At 43.3% G+C, this 22,783-nt stretch overlaps 1 protein-coding gene across 1 annotated transcript in view; it reads left to right on the plus strand.

Annotated features, from left to right (window-relative positions):
* The window catches only part of THSD4 (thrombospondin type 1 domain containing 4), a 447,625-nt gene that overhangs the window by 318,411 nt on the left and 106,431 nt on the right, over positions 1-22,783 (plus strand). The window contains exon 4 of the mRNA XM_070378485.1: positions 19,486-19,690. Coding sequence (XP_070234586.1) covers positions 19,486-19,690 — 205 coding nt within the window. The remainder of the gene's footprint in view (positions 1-19,485; positions 19,691-22,783) is intronic.

The raw sequence follows: 22,783 nt of genomic DNA on the forward strand, positions 1-22,783 counted from the left end.
ACACTAATTGGCAATGGCAAGGTCCAAGTTTACAAAGAAACTCAAATTTGATTTTCAAAGCCAGCTAGGTCAATGCCCTGTGCTGTCCTTGTTTGTGTTCCATTCCCTGACGTTTTAGCTCTGAGCTTAAAAAAAAAAAAGAAAAGGTTCAATTTGTCAATGACTTTGAACTACAGCAGAAAGGAACACAGACAAATGTCCTTATATGTGCTGGTGACATGGTCTTCCAGCTATCCTAAGAAGCAGGTAAATCATTTTGCTTTTTATCATCTGAATGGCTTTGTGTCAACCATGTCACTATTACTGAATTATTTGAGGTAAAGGTCTTTCCAGGGTTCAAGAAGATACTTCCAATAACTTTCTCTAGCTCTCCAGTTCACTCCTCATCTTGGTTAACAACTCAAAATCAGTATTCTACTGAAGCACCTATTAAGTTATAGGTTTATAGCCCTCCTTGGCTCAGTATCTCTAGAAGTTCCTTTATCTTAAAAACAACAACAACAAAAAAAGCAGGCTGTTTCCTATCATTATTTAAAAACATAAGTTGAACAAATTGAAACTATACAGTGATTTCTTCACAGCCCTCAAACATATATAGTAGAATACAGCCTCAACAAAGGTAACCTTAGGTTTCAAAAAAGAAGTCCCAGGATTGCTCAGATCAGATCAGATCAGTCGCTCAGTCCTGTCCGACTCTTTGTGACCCCATGAATTGCAGCACGCCAGGCCTCCCTGTCCATCACCAACTCCCGGAGTTCACTCAGACTCACTTCCATCGAGTCAGTGATGCCATCCAGCCATCTCATCCTCTGTCATCCCCTTCTCCTCCTGCCCACGATCCCTCCCAGCATCAGAGTCTTTTCCAATGAGTCAACTCTTCACATGAGGTGGCCAAAGTACTGGAGTTTCAGCTTTAGCATCATTCCTTCCAAAGAAATCTCAGGGCTGATCTCCTTCAGAATGGACTGGTTGGATCTCCTTGCAGTCCAAGGGACTCTCAAGAGTCTTCTCCAACACCACAGTTCAAAAGCACCAATTCTTCGGCGCTCAGCCTTCTTCACAGTCCAACTCTCACATCCATACATGACCATAGGAAAAACCATAGCCTTGACTAGACGGACCTTTGTTGGCAAAGTAATGTCTCTGCTTTTGAATATGCTATCTAGGTTGGTCATAACTTTCCTTCCAAGGAGTAAGTGTCTTTTAATTTCATGGCTGCAGTCACCATCTGCAGTGATTTTGGAGCCCCCCAAAATAAAGTCTGACACTGTTTCCACTGTTTCCCCATCTATTTCCCATGAAATGATGAGACCAGATGCCATGATCTTCGTTTTCTGAATGTTGAGCTTTAAGCCAACTTTTTCACTCTCCACTTTTACTTTCATTAAGAGGCTTTTGAGTTCCTCTTCACTTTCTGCCATAAGGGTGGTGTCATCTGCATATCTGAGGTTATTGAGATTTCTCCCGGCAATCTTGATTCTAGCTTGTGTTTCTTCCAGTCCAGCATTTCTCATGATGTACTCTGCATATAAGTTAAATAAACAGGGTGACAATATACAGCCTTGACGTACTCCTTTTCCTATTTGGAACCAGTGTGCTGTTCCATGTCCAGTTCTAACTGTTGCTTCCTGACCTGCATACAAACTTCTCAAGAGGCAGATCAGGTGTTCTGGTATTCCCATCTCTTTCAGAATTTTCCACAGTTTATTGTGATCCACACAGTCAAAGGCTTTGGCATAGTCAATAAAGCAGACATAGATGTTTTTCTGGAACTCTCTTGCTTTTTCCATGATCCAGCAGATGCTGGCAATTTGATCTCTGGTTCCTCGGCCTTTCCTAAAACCAGCTTGAACATCAGGAAGTTCACAGTTCACATATTGCTGAAGCCTGGCTTGGAGAATTTTGAGCATTACTTTACTAGCGTGTGAGATGAGTGCAATTGTGCGGTAGTTTGAGCATTCTTTGGCATTGCCTTTCTTTGGGATTGAAATGAAAACTGACCTTTTCCAGTCCTGTGGCCACTGCTGAGTTTTCCAAATTTGCTGGCATAGTGAGTGCAGCACTTTCACAGCATCATCTTTCAGGATTTGGAATAGCTCAATTTGGAATTCCATCACCTCCACTAGCTTTGTTCATAGTGATGCTTCCTAAGGCCCACTTGACTTCACATTCCAGGATGTCTGGCTCTAGGTCAGTGATCACACCATCGTGAAAGGTGGTCTTGGGGAAATCCAAGTCTATAAGCTCATGATGCCATGATTTTAGGTTCCCTTTCCACTGGTCAAAGGAGAACATTCTGGAGGCTTGAGGCAGAGTGAGCCTAATAAGAAATAGAGGCTGTCCAGAAGACTTAAAGACCCTGGGGTCTGCATTGGATCGTTTTATTACAACAGGAAAAAGTGGTTGGGAAAGTTTTTCATGCCAGGGCTTCCGGCAATACATGGAAACATTGGGTTAGGGAGAACCCAAAGATTCTGAGAAATTAGAGCTTTTTCATGAGAATAAAAAGGAAGTCCAGCATGATATTAAGAGACTCCTTTCTATGACCTCTCAGGGAAGAGCAGGCAGTCAGAAGCCATCTTTCCCTCCATCACTGTCAACCCCAGGCTGCGTGTCCTCTTCCCGAGGACACTTGCCTTTGAGGACACTGTGTTCACCCACTTTCGGAGCTGTTCTCACTCCCTCTCTTGTAGCTTCTGTTCTTCCCCTTAGAGCATGCTGTTTACCACCATACTCGCCGTCTCAGGGACTGCTTACCTCGCCTGTTTGACCCCCACTCTATCACTCCACTTCTAAGTGTTTGAGCTAGATAGTTGTGGGCTCATACTGCTGCTGCTGCTGCTAAGTCGCTTCAGTCGTGTCCGACTCTGTGCGACCCCATAGACGGCAGCCCACCAGGCTCCCCCGTCCCTGGGATTCTCCAGGCAAGAGCACTGGAGTGGGTTGCCATTTCCTTCTCCAATGCATGAAAGTGAAAAGTGACAGTGAAATCGCTCAGTCGTTTCCGACTCTTAGTGACCCCATGGACTGCAGCCTACCAGGGTCCTCCATCCATGGGATTTTCCAGGCCAAGAGTACTGGAGTGGGGTGCCATTGCCTTCTCCGTGTGGGTTCATAGTTTGTTGTTATTTAGTCACTAAGTCAAGTCTGAGTTTTTTACAACCCCATGAACTGTAGCCCGCTAGGCTTCTCTGTCCATGGGATTTCCCAGGCAGGAATACTAGAGTGGGTTGCCATTTCCTTCTCCAGGGGATCTTCCCGACCCGGAGATCGAACCCGCGTCTCCTGCATTGCAGGCCGATTCTTTACCACTGAGCCACATTGAAGCTCAGGTGCTCTTAACTATATGACCTCTTTCCTCCTCTATTAAAATGGTAGTAAATATTGTCACCTTAAATGCCTGATTCTTTTCTTTCTATTGCTTTTCTTGGTATCCATTAGCACCTCTGTAGACTTCTTTGAATAATGAGAACATGCCTTTCTTTTAGGGTCCAGAGAGTCTATTAAATTGTCAAAATTGAATTTTTGACTTTTTTTTTTTAACTTTGGCTCTGACTCTCTTTTAACTAGGCTTCTTTTACTCTGCCAGAGAAATGCTTTTCTTTTTACTTCTATATTTGCTGCCATTCCACATTCTTTAAAGTGTACACAATCCGGCTGTCCTCTTAGCTAAATAACATTCCAAGGCAGCTATTGTTTAAGCGAGGAATGAATATCATTTGTTTGCATTTCTTTGAATTTGCCCTCTCAGTTATCTTTAACTTGACTTTAATAAAACATATATATTGAGTTCCTCCCCTGTGTCAGATGCTTTTTATAAACCTTGTCTCCCTTTTATCATCATGAAACCAACCCAGCAAATTAGAATAGAATTAGTGCTTAGCATTGCTAATTAATATGTGGGCTTTCCTGGTGACTTAGTGATAAAGAATCAAAGAATCCGCCTGCCAAATGCAGGAGATGGGGTGGGGTGGGGGGGTGTTTATCCATCCCTGAGGAAGATCCCCTGGAGAAGGATATGGCAACCCACTCCATTATTCTTGCCTGGAAAACCCTGTGGACAGAGGAGCCTAGTGGGCTACAGTCCATGGGTTCACAAAAGGTCAGACACGACTTAGCGACTGAACGATGACAACAACAAAAATTAATATGTGCTGTCACTTTAACAAAGTATTTTTGCTTTCAAAGTGTAATGACGCTGGATCATTTTCGAAATTTCTACTCTCGCTCAGTTATCCACACCTGGGGTAAAACTTATTCTTGAACTGCTGTAGCCCCAGGCACTCCTTTCCACCTGGAATCAGGAACTCAAATACAGGTTTAATGCCTAGGAGGAAATAATCAGCTTGTTTAAGTGACAGCTGACATCAGGAAGCCTTTTGAGCCAGAGGAATGACATGATGACAGCAGTATTTTGGGGAAGATAAATTTCACAGCCACATGCAAGATAGATTACCTGAAACCACAACATTAGCCTTTCTTATGGTTATACATCTGGGGGGTATGATTTAAAAGCTCATAAATACGATCAGTTTAAAGAAGGGACTGGTGAAAATTAAGAATTTCAAGCTTCCACCAAAGAAGATGAATCAGTGTTTATCCAACTGGTTTGCATGTCCTAAATATTTATGTACACAACTGCATATTCTTAATATAGTCACTTGGAAGCCATGTGGAGGGATCCTATCTCCCATGGCCCTGCCTTCTGGTTCCAAGTTGCAGAAGAAGGGACATTCTCTGCAAGCACGAGGACTATTCATCTGGCTGCCACCTGAATTACTGTTATGGAACACATTGAGTTTGACCGATAACCCTGTTCTTAGCTGTCCTTCAAAAGAAGCGTGAAGGAGCCTTCGTGTTTAAATATTTCAGCCAGATTTCTTCCTTCTGAGCATGCATGGAACACAATGTCTTTATTTCTTAATGAAATAAATAGTCACACTGGATGCATCTGTGGTTAGAAGAAGGAATTATCTGATTGGATATCTTGCCCTAAAGTGCATTCTCTTGGATCGTGTAATGATCTCCCCCATGGAATGATATTTTTCCTTGAGTCATAAATATTTCCTAGCTTGGTGAACCAACAGTTTCCTTTCCCAGCAGGACAACTGAGAAAATCAGTGACTATTTCAGTGAATAAGCTTGGACTTTAGGAATTTATTATGGAAGGAAGGGTAGTGATAGAGATGTTCCTTCCCTTAGGTGAATGAGTGCTGTGTGAGAGGAGAGAGACATCAGGGGACTTTGCGGGGAACAGGAGAACAAAGAGAAGCTATAGGAGGTGCTGAAACTATTCAGTCAGCTCTTGTGGAAGGGGAGGCCTCAGACTGCACAGAGCACCTCTGTGGAGGCACCTTAGGAAAAGCCAGAGAGCAGTCCTAGCCATAGAAGGAACGTGCTGTGCTTAGTCGCTCAGTTATTAAAACATTAACCTTATTTGATTTCTTGGATAGTCTAGCCCTCAATATGTATAACCCTTGGTTGGCCATTCACCAGGCTCTGTTTTCCTTTCTTTCTTTCTTTCTTTTTTAATATTTAGTTAGTTATTGGGCTGCTTTGGGTCTTAGCTGCAGCACTTGGGAACTTCATTGCATCATGGGGACTCTTTCAATGTGGTGCATGGACTCTCTGGCTGCGGAGCAGGGGCTCAGTAGTTGCTCTGTGGCATGTGGGATCTTAGTTCCCTGATCAGGGATGGAACCTGTGTCCCCTGCATTGCAAGGTGGATTCTTAACCACTTAACCACCAGGGAAGTCCCGGGTTCCATTTTTAAAGTAAAAAGATTTCCTCTGGGTTAAGAGACTATGCAGGTCAAAAAGGAGAAAGAGCCAGAAGTCCCTTCATTCAAACCCACCATCACCACCTCTATATTACACATTACTTACCTTCTGTGAACTTCGATAAAGTAGGGACAGTCAAGAAAATTAAACAGAATAACATGTTAGGTGCCTAGCACATGGCCACTTCTCTACCCATGACAGCTGTCAGGCAGGTATGTGGGGCTTCCTACTACCTGAATCCCTGGGAGTTGCTTGAATCCCTATCTAAGACAGTGCCCGTAATACCTAGAAAAGAAGTTCCTTGCACTCAAAATTTCACTGAGCACCAACATGCCCGAGCTATGAGCTCCATCCACAGCCTCCCTTGCTCTTTTCCTAAAATGAACATGTATGCATGTGTGCTCAGTCGCTTCAATCGTGTCCAACTTTTTGCGACCCCATGGACTGCACCCTGCCAGGCTCCTCTGTGCATGGGATTCTCCAGGCAAAAATACTGGAGTGGGTTGCCATGTCCTCCTCTGGGGGAATCTTCCCGACCCAGGGATCAAACCCGAATCTCTTGTTTCTAGCATTGGCAGGCACGTTCTTTACCACTAGGGCCACTTGGGAAGTCCAAAATGATCCATTTACAACTTTTGAAGGTTTCTATTACTGGTGTCTAAGACAAACCAGGAAACACAAAACAAATGAACCCATACTTTTTTTTTTTTTCAAAAATAGAGAGGTAACAAAGTTGTAAGAAAAAAATCTCTGGAATTCTTGATACCATTGTCCCAGAATGTGATTGAAATGCAAATAGATCACGGGAGTTTTCCTGTTACAACCTGGCTTGGAGCACCGCTTGAGAATCCTGTGTAAATAGAAGTGAGCTTTCTGTGGACAGTGCAAACAGACCAACCTCCTCTCTTAGAGTAGAATGTATGTGCCTGGTGTGAGAAGATGAATTCCCTTGGCCACGCCCAGGAACAGGTCACTGAAGGGAGGCAGGTGCAGCCTCAAGAAGGGAGGTAACAACATTTTTCTAGCCCTAAGTCCAAACCAGTTCTGAACTAGGTGCCTCCATCTGCATGTTCTCATTTAAACTTCACAGCAGACTTGAGAAACTCTATTTTAATGCCACTGTTTTAGAGGGAAGGAAACTAAGGCTCAGAAAAATGAAATCACCTGCAGGGGTAGCATGCATTACGGGTGCTCTTTGGTGGACATCCATGTGTCTAGAAGAAAAGACTTTTGAAGATGTGGAAATACAGAAGAGAATTTTTTACTCCAGATTATAGAAATGAAAAGGGATTAAAGAACCTAAACCAGGAGTATTAAAGGCAGGAGAATAGGTATAATGTAAATGCAGAGTTTCAGTGAAGACTTAAGAAGTCTGGGAACAGAGAGTTTAAATCACAAGTCAACTTCAAATTCAAGGTCAGTATTAACAGTCCTCCCAACCACTCAGGGCTTCTCATCGACCCTCTGCAATCTCCTAGCTTCTCTCCTCCTGGTCGTTCTCTCTCTCTTCTATCTCCAGCTCTGGAAGCAAAGCAGACTCTTCTACTGTTTAGCTCTATCTCAGTTTCACCATTCTCTCTTGTTGCCTTGGTTCCTGTTGACACCCAGGCCTCAAGGTCCCACCTCCCAGCCTGCACAGTTTACCCAAATATTTTCACAGGGACAATTTGCTTTCCAAAAGGAGTTGCTCTTCTGGCTAGTAGATAAAAATCTTTTTCATGTGATTATGGGGACATAAGGAGAAAGAAAAGAGCATAGACCATTTGAGTGAGGAAACAATGAACCCCAGCCTTGGAAAGAGGAGGGGGACATCATAGTATAAAAAGGAGACTCTGGCAAGGAAGTCCTCTCTGCCACCCTGGAGAAATCACTTTCCTCCCCAAACTTGGTTCCTCATCCGTGAAGCAAGGGACTGGGGCTCCTGGAGACGTCCCTACTGTCCAGCACTGGGATTCTCAAGATACTGTGTTTATGGATGTGATGTCTCTCCTCTGTCCCTGTCCCTGTTAAAAATATCACAGAGAAAAACTTTCCAAAGGCATTATTTCTTTTTTTTATTTTTAACCAAGAAGGTGATAAGGTTGTGTTGTCATTATTTTAACTGGATGGGAGAGTTTTGTGCAACTTGAGAAAAGTATAAGGACTTGGAGTAAAAAAAAAGTGACCTGGAAATGGTCTTGGGTGCCACAGAACTCACCCAAGGATGCTACTCAAATCTAGACCCTAATTCATTAAGCCCGTGATGGGGCCCGAGGTTTCTAAGGAGCTCTCAGATGATGCCTATGCTGCTAGTTCATGGACCACACTTTCTGAAGCAGCAGGGTTGCGAAGATCCAATAGTGCATATTGTTCTTTATTTTTAAAAAGAAAATCAAAACAGAGGAATGATAAGTAAGATTTGAAAGGGTTTCCATCCAAAAAGCTGAAATAACAATGTTTAGTGTCGTAGAGGAAAGTTCCAGTGAAAGAGAGAAAGAGAATTTGTACGACTAAATTTAATGAATGAATTAATGAGGATCAAGATGTACCCTCAGACCCTCGCTCTAAGATGACTCCATCAAAGACCTGATTTTCTAGGAAAACTTCTGTAGTAATCTTTAAGGTTCCAAAGCCACGGACTGCCCAGTCTTCCTTACTTCACCTTCCACAGACCATCCTTCTTCAATCCATTAGTTGTTCCATCAGCCTTCCATCATTGTGCCCTTGCCCTCCATTCTGATTCCGTCTCTCTGGTCCCGGCCTCCATCCCTCTGTGTCCCTCCTAATGTGTTGTCTTTGTGCTTCTCAACCTCTAGTCTCTTCCATCCGTAATCCATTGTCTGTGTGTGCTAAGCATCTTCCGAAAACAGTGTTAGTGTGCCTTCCCCCAGTCTAGAGTCTTAGGATTGAGCCCTTGTGCTTTGGTAGCCAGTCTTTCCTTCTCATCTCCTCCTACCCCACCACTCCTGTCAGCCATCCCTGAAGAGATCCCCCAGAGACAGCAAAAAATCCCATTAACCCCTGAAGTTTAACTCACATAGATTTTTCAGCATTTTCTTGAACATTCTGGAAATAGAAGGCCTGAATATTCCACCCACATTTTTTTTTCCACCCACATTTTTAAATGCTCCACAAAAACATTTTGACAAGTGAACATCACATCTTAACAGCATGGCAGAAACTTGCACGTAAGGGCCAAGAAATATGCAGTCACCCTGAATTTCTGAATCTACCCTTCTTGTGCTCCTAGACTACCACTCCTTTTAATGTTTAACTGTTGTTTCTTGTCCGTAAACTACTGCTTATGTGAGTACCCTTTTACCAAGGCTTATAGGTGCCATCTTGTGGAGGAAAATGCAAACAGGCAGGTCTAGAGATAGACTGAATTATGGGAAATGACAAGGACAAGCATGAGCCTCCCTCGTTGCCTTCTGGTCCCTGGAAGGGACTGGGATCCTCCCAGGTCCTTCTGGTTGGGCCTACACCTGTGGGTGTGGGCTGTCTGTGCCCAGGAGGCCATGGGAACTGGGCCAGTGTGCAAGCAACCTCTATGCTGGAGCATAGTTCATCTGCCCAACTCACTACTGACTCACAGGTGATCTATAGACACCATCTCTCTGCTCCCTTCTGCAAGAAACTTCCTGGTCCTGACCCCTTGGCAGCCCTATAGAGTTAAGATACAATCTGACCAGATATTTTAAACAGAATTCTTTTTTTAACTTTTTATTTTATATTGGAGTATCGCCAATTAATGATGCTGTGATAGTTTCAAATGCACAGTGGAGTGACTCCCCTCCCATCCAGGCTGCCACATAACATTGAGCAGAGTTCCCTATTAAACAGAATTCTCTTTAAACAGAGAAGTTACCAGTCAGTCTTACATTTTAAAAGTAAAGTTCGGAGGTTTCTCCTATTCTGTTAAAAAAAATATGGGCACCTTACTTTTGTTAATATGATAGAGAAGTTGTCCTTATAATGCATTCATGCCCCCTCATTTCAGTCCAATAGGGAGGAAGATCATGAAAGTGAGGAATTGAAATTTAAAGTTTGAAATATCCCCAGTCTCCAGGGAAAGATGACCCTAGGAGGAGAAGGGTTGGTAATTTTCTCACTGCATATCAAATGTTCCCTCTCAGGATCCCATCCTTCAGATTTATAAACATTGGTGTAGTTGATTCTCACCCAATTTTATCCTAGGAGGGTGCCAACATTTTCTTCCAATTGAGTCACTTGGTAAGGTGCTATTCACTAATGAAATGAGATGAAGTACTGAAAAGGGACAGCCAAAACTTGATTAAAGCCAGATTGCCAGTTTCACAATTGCCTTCATTAAGGAAGCCAGAATACCTTTTATCCCATGTGCCGTTTCTTCCCTTCCAATGAATGACATTGTTAGTTTGGTTCCCATTGATTCTTGTTTCCAATTTAATTTTGTCTACATGAAGCAAATTTCTCCTTTAGTCATGGCAGGATTTTTTCACATCAGGACTGTACCCCTTTTTCCCCCAGAAACAGTTTAGCACCAGAAGAAACTTCAAGATGATTCAGTTGAAGAAGCAAATTGGTTCCTATAACTTTATTCTCTTGGTTCCTCAACCATACTGCTCCCTCATTCAACAGACACTTACTATGCAGCTCCTGTATGCCAGGCACTGTGCTCGTTCCAGTACCTATGTGCTCGTATTGAAATTACGCCAAAAGGCAAGCATCAAGGGCTCTAGAAGGCAGCTTGATGGCAATGGAGAAGTGTTTTTTAAGACTGGATAATTACGTATTCTTTGCTCATTAGCTTCTGACATTTACAGATAACTGTTTTGCACTTCTATGAAATTGCCACTGTTTTAAAGCTTTTTTCTGGGGTACCTGTGCTTTTAGGTCTCCCATGAACTGTGGAATAAACTAGAGCAGTGCTTCTCAACCAGGAGTGGTTGTGTTCCCTAGGGGACATTTGACAATGCCTACCCCAGTAGCTCAGGTGGTAAAGAACCCACCTGCCAATGCAAGAAACACAGGTTCAATCCCTGAGTTGGGAAGATCCCCTGGACAAGGAGTATTCTTGCTTGGAAAATTCCATGGACTGAGGAGCATGACAGGCTACTGTCTATGGGGTTGTAAAGAGTTGGACACAGCTGAGCGCCCATGTTCGCACGCCTATGCAGATATTTTTGTTCGTCATACTGAGGCCGGGGGTGGCTACTGGCATCCAGTAGATAGAAACCAGGGCTGCTGCTAACCATCCCACAGCACAGAAGACAGTTCCCACAACCAAGAACTATTTGGGCCAAAATGGCACTAGAGCTGCTGTTGAGAAACCCTGGCTACAAGGAGGAAGAGCTGGCAGGATGCCAAGACATGGGGCTTCCAAACCCTTCCAGCCCCTCTTCAACAGAACAATTCTGCTTTTCTCAGTTTACGTATTGAAAGTTCTCTATTTCTGCATGAGGTTTTGTTTGAAAAGTATGCGTTTTCTGCTTAAGGGGGAAAAAGAAAATGACTGAGGGGGAAGGTAACTCTTGACCTTGTATCTTACAGTTGAGATACATTGAGACAAATCAAGTGAGCGGTGTGTGATACAGGATGAGGGCCGTCAGGGGCAGACTGGAGCCATCAAGTTCAGCTTCCGTCTTTGTGCAGGGCTCTGCATGCTTCCCTCTGAACATTTACACACCATATTGAAAGATGGCATCGTGTCTGCCTTTTGATTTAGACCAGGGGTTGGCTTTTTTTTTTTTAATATGCTGCTGCTGCTGCTAAGTCGCTTCAGTCGTGTCCGACTCTGTGTGACCCCGTAGACGGCAGCCCACCAGGCTCCCCCATCCCTGGGATTCTCCAGGCAAGAATACTGGAGTGGGTTGCCATTTCCTTCTCCAATGCATGAAAGTGAAAAGTGAAAGTGAAGTCACTCAGTCGTGTCCGACTCTTAGCGACCCCATGGACTGCAGCCTACCAGGCTCCTCCATCCATGGGATCCTCCAGGCAACAGTACTGGAGTGAGGTGCCTTTGCCTTCTCCTAAACAAATATTTTAGGCTTTGTGGGCCATACTATTGTATCTAAAAGTAGGGTCCAGCTGCTTGCTGCTCAAAAGCTATTAAAGAGGCCAGGTTGGTGGAAAGGAGAGTTTTCTTTGTTTGGGATGCCGACAGCCAGGGGTGGGAGGGCAGATGCCTGTCCAGAGGTTGTTTGCCCCACACTGACAATCAGTGGGCAAGAGGTTGAGGGAGGGGAGGGGGCTACATGCAGAAATACCACAATCAGTTCTGACAGTCATCTTGAAATTGGTCATCAGTGGTCTGACCAGCATCATCTAGGTTAAGTATAGTTCATCTTCAGTTCCAGGGTCGGTTTGTTTCCATTTCTTGAGGCCGGCTCTTGGAACTGTGACAGCTTATTTCACAGCTACAGTCTGGTCATCATGTAGTTAGCTTCTTTCACCTGAGGAGGGTTTTAGTATCTATAAGACAGCTCACAGGATATGGCTCAGAATATTATCTATCACCCTTGAGAAGGAACTAGAAGTCCTTACTATGCTAAACGACTAGGAAGTTATTATTTCCCATTCACTGTTTTCCTTTGTTTCCACATTTTCTCACTTCTCTGATTAAACTTCGTCTTTGGCTTAAGTTTTCCATAGATGAAAGTTAAGCTGAGGACATGAGGACAAGGACCATAGGGTCTTGCTCCACTTCACTATCTCTGTCTCAACCACTCAACCCTGCTGTTGTAACACAAAAGCAGTCCCCACAATAACTAATGGGCATGTTTGTGTTCCAATAAATCTTTATTTGTAAAAAACAGGTGGTGGCCAGATTTGGCCAGTGGGCGGTAGTTTGCAGACCCCTGATTTGAACTATAAGTTTTTAGTAGGAACCAGGTTGGTTTTACCTTCGTGTCTCCTGCCTAGCCCTGTATTAGCACATAGTATGGGTTCCCAGGAAACGTTTACTGAACTGTATTGAGAGTCCATCATGTAGGCACAAGCACTGGAAGATTTTAATGAGAAAACAACTGGGAAAAGATCCATCCAGTATTTCTCAGATAATTTTTGTTTATTGTGTAGCTATTTCCCTATGTTGGACATTTAAGATGTTTCCATTTTTTAATTAATAATAATATGGTAATGAGATCCTTCATACATAAATTGTTGGCCTCTTATAATTTCCTTAGTGTAAATTCCTAGAAGAAGAATTCCTGGAGGCTTCCATGGTGGCTCAGTGGTAAAGAATCCCACCTGCCAATGCAGGAGACATGAGTTCGATCCCTAATCCAGGAAGATCCTACAGGCCGAGGAGCAACGAAGCCTGTGGGCCACAACTATTGAGCCTGTGCTCTGGAGCCCAGGAGTCGCAGCTACTGGAGCCTGCAGCGCCCTAGAGCCCGTGCTCCGCAAAAAGAAAAGCCACTGCAATGAGAAGCCCACACACCACAGCTAGAAAAGCAACAAAGAACCAGCACAGCCAAAAATAAATAAATAAAATTTTAAAGCAAAACAAAAGAAGAAGAAGAATTCCTGGGTCAAACAGTATTTTTTGCTAAACAGCTTTCCAGGAAGGTGGTATTGATCTACATTCCTGACTGTAAAAAAAAAGGAGATATTTATCATAAGCCCAAGAATTTCTTTCAACAGGATGTTGTGAATAGAAGTTTTGGAATCCATATATATTTCCACGAATTAGTTCAGCATAAATATAAGAACATTGGTGTTAACGACTAATCATTTTAATAATACTGCTCTCCCACACTGTTGTGACAGCGTGGTTATTAAGGCACTTCGTTTTACCTGTTGGTGTCATCTGGCCAACCGGTGGAGGTTACCCTATCTGGTATGTTTACTGAGCACACAGAGAAACATCTGCTTCCCATTAGGGAGTCCGAAGCTCCAGTATCTGCACGCCTGGCACCAGCCTACCCTGCCATGATATACAGAGGCCTCCTCCCTGTGAAATTCACCACCAAATATGTCGTCCAGATTGCTCATTTCCCACAGGAAATTTCATTTAGGTTAATTTTGGCACACAACTGGGGGCAGTTCTTGAGCAATTTCTCCTGTGATGGCTTGCAACATGTAAAATTTTCCTACAACATGTTGCAAAAATCACTGGAAGAGTAAAAGGATATCTGATGGCCGTCCAATCACCTTTGTAACAACAAGAAATATCTCTTTTGAATGACAGTACGTGACGAGCAGAAAAAAAGAAAGAGATGAAATAAAGGTAGACCAAAGACCAGATGCTTGTTCTGACCATTTTCACTTGGTACTGTTGGAGCAGTGAGGATGCAAAGGAACCACATAAGGTGCCTTACATTTTTGGTGAACTTGGCCTTTTCTTAGCTCTTCAGACTTCTCTGAATTTCTCCAAATGAAGAAGAGAATATCTACAACTGAGAAGTAATAGAAAGTGCTATAGAAATAGGAGTGAGTCTGAGCACTTATATGTGATGGGATTTACTTGAAAATGGATGGATTCCAGATAAAACCAAGTCTGTAAAGAAAATGATAAACCCAGTGTTTTCTGAGAAGCCACCCTATCACAGCATCCTGCTAAATGCCTTCTGTGTTTACTTCATTCAATTTTCACAACTGTGCTAGAAGGTGCCACCACAGTCACAGATAAACTGAGGCTCAGAATGGCTAATTGACGCGTCCAATGAGGCACACCCTTAAGTTGGAGACGCAGCACAAGACCTAGCTCTAGCAGCCTCCAGTGTTGCCTCTTGGGTGGTGCCTCTGAAGAGTTTAGAGACGTGTTGTTGTGTTCGGTCGCTCAGTTGCTCTTTTGTGACCCCCATGCACTATAGCTGCCAGTCTTCTCTGTCTTGGGATTTCCCAGGCATGAATACTAGAGTGGGTTGCCATTTCCTTCCCCAGGGGATCTTCCCAACCCAGGGATCAGACCCTCATCTCCTGCATTGGCAGGCAGATTATCTCTAAGTCACCAGGAAAGCCCATTAGAGGCATAAACCAGCGCTATTAAGTCATGCCCATCAGAGACCAGTTGACCAGACTTCTGATATGCAAAACCAGAATTCACTTCAGATTCATTTTTGAGCAATGTCCCGTGTAGGTCTGGATGATGATAGAAATGTTCAGCACCAAGCCCAGAGAGAAGCAACCCATCCAGCATCACATGTAAGTTAGGGACTGAGCCAGGACTGTGCTTCAGGTTGCCTGATTCCCAGTATAATATTCTTTCTATCATGCCGAACTGCTTTTCCTGGTAAATGACGTCAGCTCCCCTTATCAATTTACCCAGCCATGTTTTGGAGGAGAATACTAGATGCTTTAAAGAAAGTAACACAGCACACAAGTCCAGACATGTGATAAACTTTTGTAGACATACACCAAAAAAAAGTGCAGGTTAAAAAATGCCAAAATCCAAATGAAGTTTATTATTGAGTTAATATACTGATATGCATGATATACATGGTTTTGACAATGTGAGATATTGTTCTCAAGGGAGGCTGGGTGATGGGGTCACTGAAATGCTCTGTACTCTTTTTATAGCTTTTTGTGAGTCTTAAATGAAAAGTTAAAACAATAAGAAGGTAATGTGATAGGAAGATGGGCCAGAATATTTATTCACTTACTGGGTGTATAGTATTAAAATAGTCTGTGTGTGAGAGATACATGATGTGTTTGATACTCCATAATGTTGAAAGAGGAGAACACCAGAGTCACTCCTGGACCAAGCTCTCACTGTCGCTGTAGTAACACTGCCTTGAACTTCCTCCTCTACATCTGGGTCACTGCCACCATCCACTCCTTCAGTAATGCTCTAACCCTCAGTGTGACCTCTGATCCTTTGGAGGGGGACAGTTTTTGCATAATAGTTATAAGCATGGGCTCTGGCTTCAGATCCAGCCCCACCACTTATTAGCAGAATGGCCTTGAGTCAGTCACCTAATCTGTCTCTTAAGTCCTATTTTCCTAGTTTTTCAGCAATAGTATAGATTGCTTTTAAGAGTAAATGAGAAAACTGTATATTCAGAGGACCTGGAAAATGACAAAGACTGTAAATGTTAGGTATGACAAGACTGAGGAGGAGGGGGAAGAAGAAGAGGAGGGCGACAAATGGAGCTCCCTTCCTCCTCACAAAGGCCTGTCCATTTTGCTTCCTAAGCATCTCTGAAATCCTCTTCTTGCCATCACTATTTCCCTAGTTCGGACTGGGATATTGCCACATTCTCCAGACTTATCTGCCCCATTGGTAATTATCAGCTTTCTAAAAGAGAGTTGATCTGACTCAGCATGACACAGAGGATGCAGGGACTCCTCATTGCCTATTAGCATGTCATTTTCTGCATGTGTGTCTTATCCCCCCAGTTACAGTCAAATTCCCATAGGCAGGACTTGTGTCAGATTCAGCCTGGCATTTCCCAGATGGCCTGCCTGGTGCAGTCACTCAACAACATCAGTGATAAAATGGGTGTTTACATGTTTTGATCTTGCCATAAATGATCCTTCTTGCTTTTCAGATTCTAGCCCAAAGGTCACTTCCTTAGCTATGCCCTGCCTGGACTCCAAGTTCAAATTTTCTCTCTTTATATCATCAGATACTCATCATAGCCCTATGCAGGAGAAGGGACAATTGTCAGATAGGTAATTTGCCAGTGGTCACAGTGTTAAAAATAAAAATCTTAAAAGCATGTCCTCCACCCAGTTCATGTTATGGGATTGTCCTTCCTGTTTTGTGACCTGCATATAAGACATTTAACACCTCCATGGCAATCCAGTCTTTCAGAGGCCCTGGGTGGCCACAAGAACCCTAGAAGTGTGCTCTGTTAGCCCCCTGACACTCCTCAAAGAAGGTTCACACACACACAGACACACACACCCCTTCTGACTTCTCTTTTTAAGGAGTAAACCCTGGGCGCTCAGAGTCCAGAGATGGGTTCTGGGAAGGCAGGATGTTATCTTCAGTTCTTGCCATCTCTTGTGCCACCACATGCTTCTCTGAAGGCAACCCCCAGACCAGGAAAAACTGCTGTAGCCCTCCCTCTCCACATCTAGATTTATCAGGAGTGTCTGTGCTGTATAGGAAATCTGGTGGGGGATCCATTGCACTGTGCAGAACATTTTAATATCGTGTCTGATTTACAAGATAGAATGCTTTTTTGTCTGTGTCTGGGTTGTCTGAAGCAATCTACGGCTGTATAATTTCTTTGTGTTTGTCCCACTCTAACTGGGCTGGAGGCTGAGGAGTCACGCAATGTCAGCCCCCATCTTCGAAAGCTCTCGTTCTTTCCTGAAATAGCCCATACACCCCATTGACAAGAGAAGAACTCACTAGACTGCCTCTTCTCCCCACTCTAAGACCCACTCCTAGCTACAGCCGAGGTTATCGTCTGAACAAAATCTGAGGGTGGCCCTCACCTTCTTCAGACACCGAGTAGTTGTTGATACAATAGAATAAAACTCCCATTCTTTACCCTGGCAAAAAAGATCCTTAAGAAACTGAGCCGAATTCTCCAGCATCCTTTGATCCCTCCTAGCAAACCTACACTTCAACCATGTCTGTCTATGAGCATGTTTCCTGATTCCTCAGTGTTTTTTTCCTACTTGTGTGTCTTGGTACCCATTCTTTAATTTACCTGGAGTACCCCAAGAGAATGAGCTCCATCTGGGAGAGGTTGAGTCCAGGGGTAGCAAGAATGGATCACGGTTGGGGGAAGGGAGGAGAGTTAGATATTGCTAGGGCAGGGAGTGAGTGCTGCCAGCTTCTCTGTTCATCTCCCCATCAGTGACCATCAGAGGCATCTCCTTCATTCAGTTAGCATCTTTCTTTAGCAAAGTGGGATCTACTTTCCCAAACTTTTTCTGATTGTGGGTTGTTGTTTGTTTGTTTGCTTATTTAAAAGCAAAGGAGAACCCAGAGCAGGGGTGCAGGGTAGAAACCATGCACGGAAAGCATTTTCCTTATTTTTCTGCTACAATGTGCGCGGGGTGAGAGCAAGAACTATTTGAGGGAGGAGAAATACATAGGAAACATGGCATTTTGAAAGGTTAATGGGATGTGTAGGAACATACTGAGATGATGTTCTGCTATTGTCAGAAATAATGTTTTACAGAGAAGCTATTTGTGAAGAAAGACCAGTTATCGTTGATGGACTAATGTGCACGCAGAAATATGGAAGTAATAATGCCGATGTACAGTGCCTGCAGAGAGATGTCAGTCAAAACACGAAGCAGGCTTTGGGCTGGGGGAGAATGAACACCTTTTGATTTGCCTCTGTCTATAAGATTGGACCTGTAGGACCCACATGAACAGATTGTTTAACAAAATCCAAGGTGGACTTTGAAAGGTTTGCTGACCACTTTGCCCCTGCGGTGGGGTTTGATGACTGCTCTTAGAATTCCAGAACCATCACAACCCTGTGATTCAGCAAATGTCTCTCAAGTTGTAGAGTACCATTCTAATTTCAAGTATCATTTCTTATCCCCTGAACCTGGTGAAATAAATACTGTAGTCCCGATATTTCATTGTCCAAACTGCAGTCAGCTCATTTCTGTCTGCCTGCAGAACTGTGACAGAAGCTTCTCTGTGCAGACCACACATCCTGACTTTAAATTCAGGATACATGAATGTGAGCCCTATGGAATCAGTGGTGGAAAGGATTCTGTGAAAATCATTCCATTCTGTCCTAAGGTTTAATTGCCCTAAGAGATACATGAATAGGGAGGGGAAAGATAAAGCAAAAAGATCTTGAGATGAATAATGGGAAGACTCTTCACGGTAGGAAATGCAAGAAGGTCAGATTTCCTTTAAACCCGGATGGGAGACTGCCTCTACAGACAGTATCCTGTTACTTAGATGCATATCATCCCGTTTACTGATGTTTCTGTCACTTGCTTTCCTGTACCTTTCTGCTCTGGGAAAAATGCTTTGGAAGAGCCAATCAGAAGTCCTACTGCTCCACGTTTCAGAGACTCAGAGACCAGCGGGGATCCAGATCTTAACCAATTTGATTTAATTTCTTAAGAAACAGGGCCTGAGAACACTACTTTTGGGGGTTCTTGGCTAAGTGTTTCTATTGTCTGTCATTTAGAACAGAAGATGTGGGGACAGACCCCAGTTTTAGGTGCAGTGCTTATCGTGGTCCCCAAATCTTCCAATGTGGGATGGGTTTCCTGGACAACTTCAGTGTCTAACCTATGTAAATAAATGTCCAACCCCCACATCCTCCTTGTTCATTTTCCCTGTGTTACTTTTGATCATTTACTACCACCAGATGTGCTTGTTTTACTTACTTGTTTACTACAGTGGCTCAGACTGTAAAGAATTTGCCTGCAATGCAGGAGACTCGAGTTTGATCCCTGAGTTGGAAAGCTCCCCTAGAGAAGGAAATGGCAACCCACTCCAGTATTCTTGCCTGGAGAGTCCCATGGACAGAGGAGCCTGGTGGGATATAGTCCATGGGGTCGCAAAGAGTTTGATTGACTGAGCAACAAACACTTTCAGTTTACTCTTTGTGACCCCCACCTCGCCGCTACAATGTACATTTCGCACATACCTAGAAAAGAAGTTCTTTGCCCAGAGTAGGTGCTCAGTAAAATTCTTTTGAGTCAAAGGCAGGAGGAACTTGCTCATCTCCAGGAGCTGGATGGGGGCAGGAACACTGTCAGTTCAAGACCCACCAGTAGATCCTCAGTGGTCCCCTGTGCCCTTCATCCCTGGGACTCTCCTGACATATGCTACAAGAGTCTCTTGTTTTCCACCTCTTTGCAGAGCATTGGCTGTGATGACTACCTAGGCTCCGACAAAGTTGTGGACAAATGCGGGGTGTGCGGAGGCGATAACACAGGCTGCCAGGTTGTGTCGGGTGTGTTTAAGCATGCCCTCACCAGCCTGGGCTACCACCGAGTTGTGGAGATTCCCCAAGGAGCCACAAAAATCAACATCACCGAGATGCACAAGAGCAACAACTATTTGGGTAAGCTTGGCTTTTTCCCAGAGGAAACCATCTGTTGTTCTCAGATGCTTCATTCCTTCCAGGATGGTAACACGCAGTGTCCAGAGGTCCGTGGACACGTAGAAGGTGTCCCTGGAGAATGCCAAAGCACCACCTGTGTCCCCTTGAAATGAGACGGAGGAAGTAAGAAGGTCTTTCTTGGAAGGAGATGTTTAAACCAGCCTTTGTTCCTTCCAAGAGAAATCATGTTGTGAAATTGAGAACAGTCTGCTTTGTTTCTCTGAAAGGAGGGAAGATCTTTGAAAAGCACAGAGATCCGCCCGTCTTTTTCTGTTGGAATTTCAGGGGGACCGGGCAGTCGATCATCCTGTCCAGACTCTCACTCCACAGGGATCTAAGGCAAAGGCCATTTTCCTCTTCTTTGTGCTTCATCAGGCTGGGGCAACAGTATGTGTGCGTCTTCACGACAGCTGCAGAACCTCTTAACGATCATTTGGGGCAATACCATCAATATTGGGAGACCATTTTTAACCCATCTTCCCACAAATGGAGATATTTGTTGAGTCTTCCTTCTGGGTTTCTGGCTGATTTTATGCTAAGCAAATCAGGTCCTGCAAGTTAATTTTTAGCAATTCTAATTCATGTAAATATGGACTAATCAGTTAACCAAATAGCATAAGGAAAGCAATTTTGCAATATACTTTTTTATTCTTTAATTAGTTGTGTAACAGGAATTTAAATAGCACAGACTATTTGCCAGACATTCTTGGTGCTTTACAGTATTAATTCATTGAACCCTCTCAAAGCCCCGGAGGATAGGAGCTATTCCCATCCCCATTTCATACACAAGAAGACAGGCACAGGACACTTATGTAATTTGACAAAGTCTCAGCAAGGAAGAGGTGGAGTGGGGATTCGAATCCAGGCAGTCTGTCTCCAAGCATCTACCAAGTAATAATACCCATGAGCAGTTTTGGTTCACCAGGCAGTAGTCACTGGCTGCAGCAACTGAGAGAGCATGAATTTTACAAATTTCAAATACCACAATCACCCCAGAAGATAACTCCAAACCCGAGACCTCCAGATACTGCAGCTTGTCCTTCTCCACCCAGGCAAATGCATCTAAAATTAGCTTCCTTTGGTTTTATTGGTGGGAGGAGGTAGGGATGGCAAATGGGACTCAGAAATAAATCCAATTAAAGTGGAAAAACTGTTACATTTGCTCTGGCAAACCCAGAAGCCACCAAAGTAGCAATAAGCCTAGGTTCCCCATGAGCAGTTTGTTGCCTTATTTTTATTTGCAAAAAAAGATAGTCTTTTTGTCTCCTTTCTTTCATACTATTAAAAGAACAAATCTTCATAAATATTCTGTTCCTAGAAAACGTTCTTCAAGGGATTATTTTAAATGTGATTGTGTTCAAATGCACCAACAAACAATGCCACATTTTGTGAACTTTGTGTAGTTTTTAGTGCTTTCCCTGAATCAAATTAGTTCTAACCAGTATGTGGTTTTTAAGCTGTGCCTTCTGAAATTAAAATAGTTAACCTGGGAGAATATCCACCAGCTGTCTGAATGGAAGCTACTCTCAGAGTCCCAGTGTTTTCATCTAGAATCTTGCTCTTATAAGTATTCCTGAGAAGCCATAGGATAACAAATATTCAGGACCCCACAGAGCCCCTGGGACTTGTTAGCAGTTGACAAATGTTCAATCTATTTTGTCTCAGAGAGCTTGTCAGTATGTCCAAGCTTCATGGAAACAAATTCCGTGAAAGTGAAAGTCACTCAGTCGTCTCCGACTCTCTGCAACCCCATGGACCTTACAGTCCTCCAGGCCAGAATACTGGAGTGAGTGGCCTTTTCCTTCTCTAAGGGATCTTCCCAACCCAGGGATTGAACCCAGGTCTCCCGCATTGCATGTGGATTCTTCACCAGCTGAGCCACAAGAGAAGCCCAAGAATACTCGAGTGGGTAGCCTATCCCTTCTCCAGGAGATCTTCCTGACCCAGGAATCAAACCCAGGTCTCCTGCATTGCAGGTGGATTCTTTGCCAACTGAGCCACAGTAATTCCCTAAAAAAGATGAAGAGGAGGCAGAGGAGGATGTGAGTACCCAGAATCAGTGGAAGAGTGATTCAGAAAATCAAGTACAGCTTCCTACAGCCAGTGATCAGGGGGTGTGTGAGAAATCCAGCCCATGGCAGTGTTACATGATGCCACATGGGCAGAGTGGGAGAGTAGAGACAGAAGGGCAGATGGGAGTGAAAGAAGTTTCCAGAGGTGGAAACAGGGGCTGTGTTTATGGCACTTAAGCATCTTTTAGTACATAGCTGCATCACTCAAGAGGCTCTTTTGTTTTCTTCTTTCCTTTTTATTGAGATTTAATTTGCCTTCCGTAAAATTAATTCTTTTAAAATGCACAATGGATGGAATGGTCTTTTTCTCACCACAGGTGTTCTCGTAATCTATTCCACTTATTCTACTAAATTTCCTGTTCTGTGAAATCTGTATGTTTTAAAAGTTAAATTGCATGCAATTGTTTGAGATTATGTGTAAGCTATTAGAGCACAGGTCTGTCTAGCTATTTTTGAATTTTTCAAAGATTATATTTCACAATTCACATTTTCAAACCTTGAAACATCTTTCAAAGAGTTATATGGTAAGGTTCTCCACAATTTTCCGAGTAATGATGTTTTGTTTTGTTTTGTTTTGGTGACTTCTACCTGTGTAAACTGTATTTTGTACAAAAATTTGACTTGATGCACAAAATTGAGTAGGCTGTCTGCATACATTTGTTCTGCAGAGGAGGCAACTTAGAGGAAAGGAATAGATCAGATGCTTTTAAAAATTGCACAACTTTAACAAGCTTTTTTTAGTTGCCCTATTGTTTTCCTGAATAGCCTGTAGTTATTTGTAATAAAAATCAGACATGCCATGTGAAATACTTGGAATTTTTTAAATGACTGACTCTCCAAACTTGATAGAGATAGAAACTAGATTTCCATGAAAACAGAAGGACTTGCATTATTAGTGCTGAAGAAGATGGTTTAATCACCTCGTTTTCAAAGCGTTTTTGAAAGCCCACAATATTTAAATGACTTATTCTAAGCTGCTTGC

The sequence above is a fragment of the Bos mutus genome, chromosome 10, assembly GCF_027580195.1.
Source record: "Bos mutus isolate GX-2022 chromosome 10, NWIPB_WYAK_1.1, whole genome shotgun sequence".
NCBI lineage: Eukaryota > Metazoa > Chordata > Mammalia > Artiodactyla > Bovidae > Bos > Bos mutus.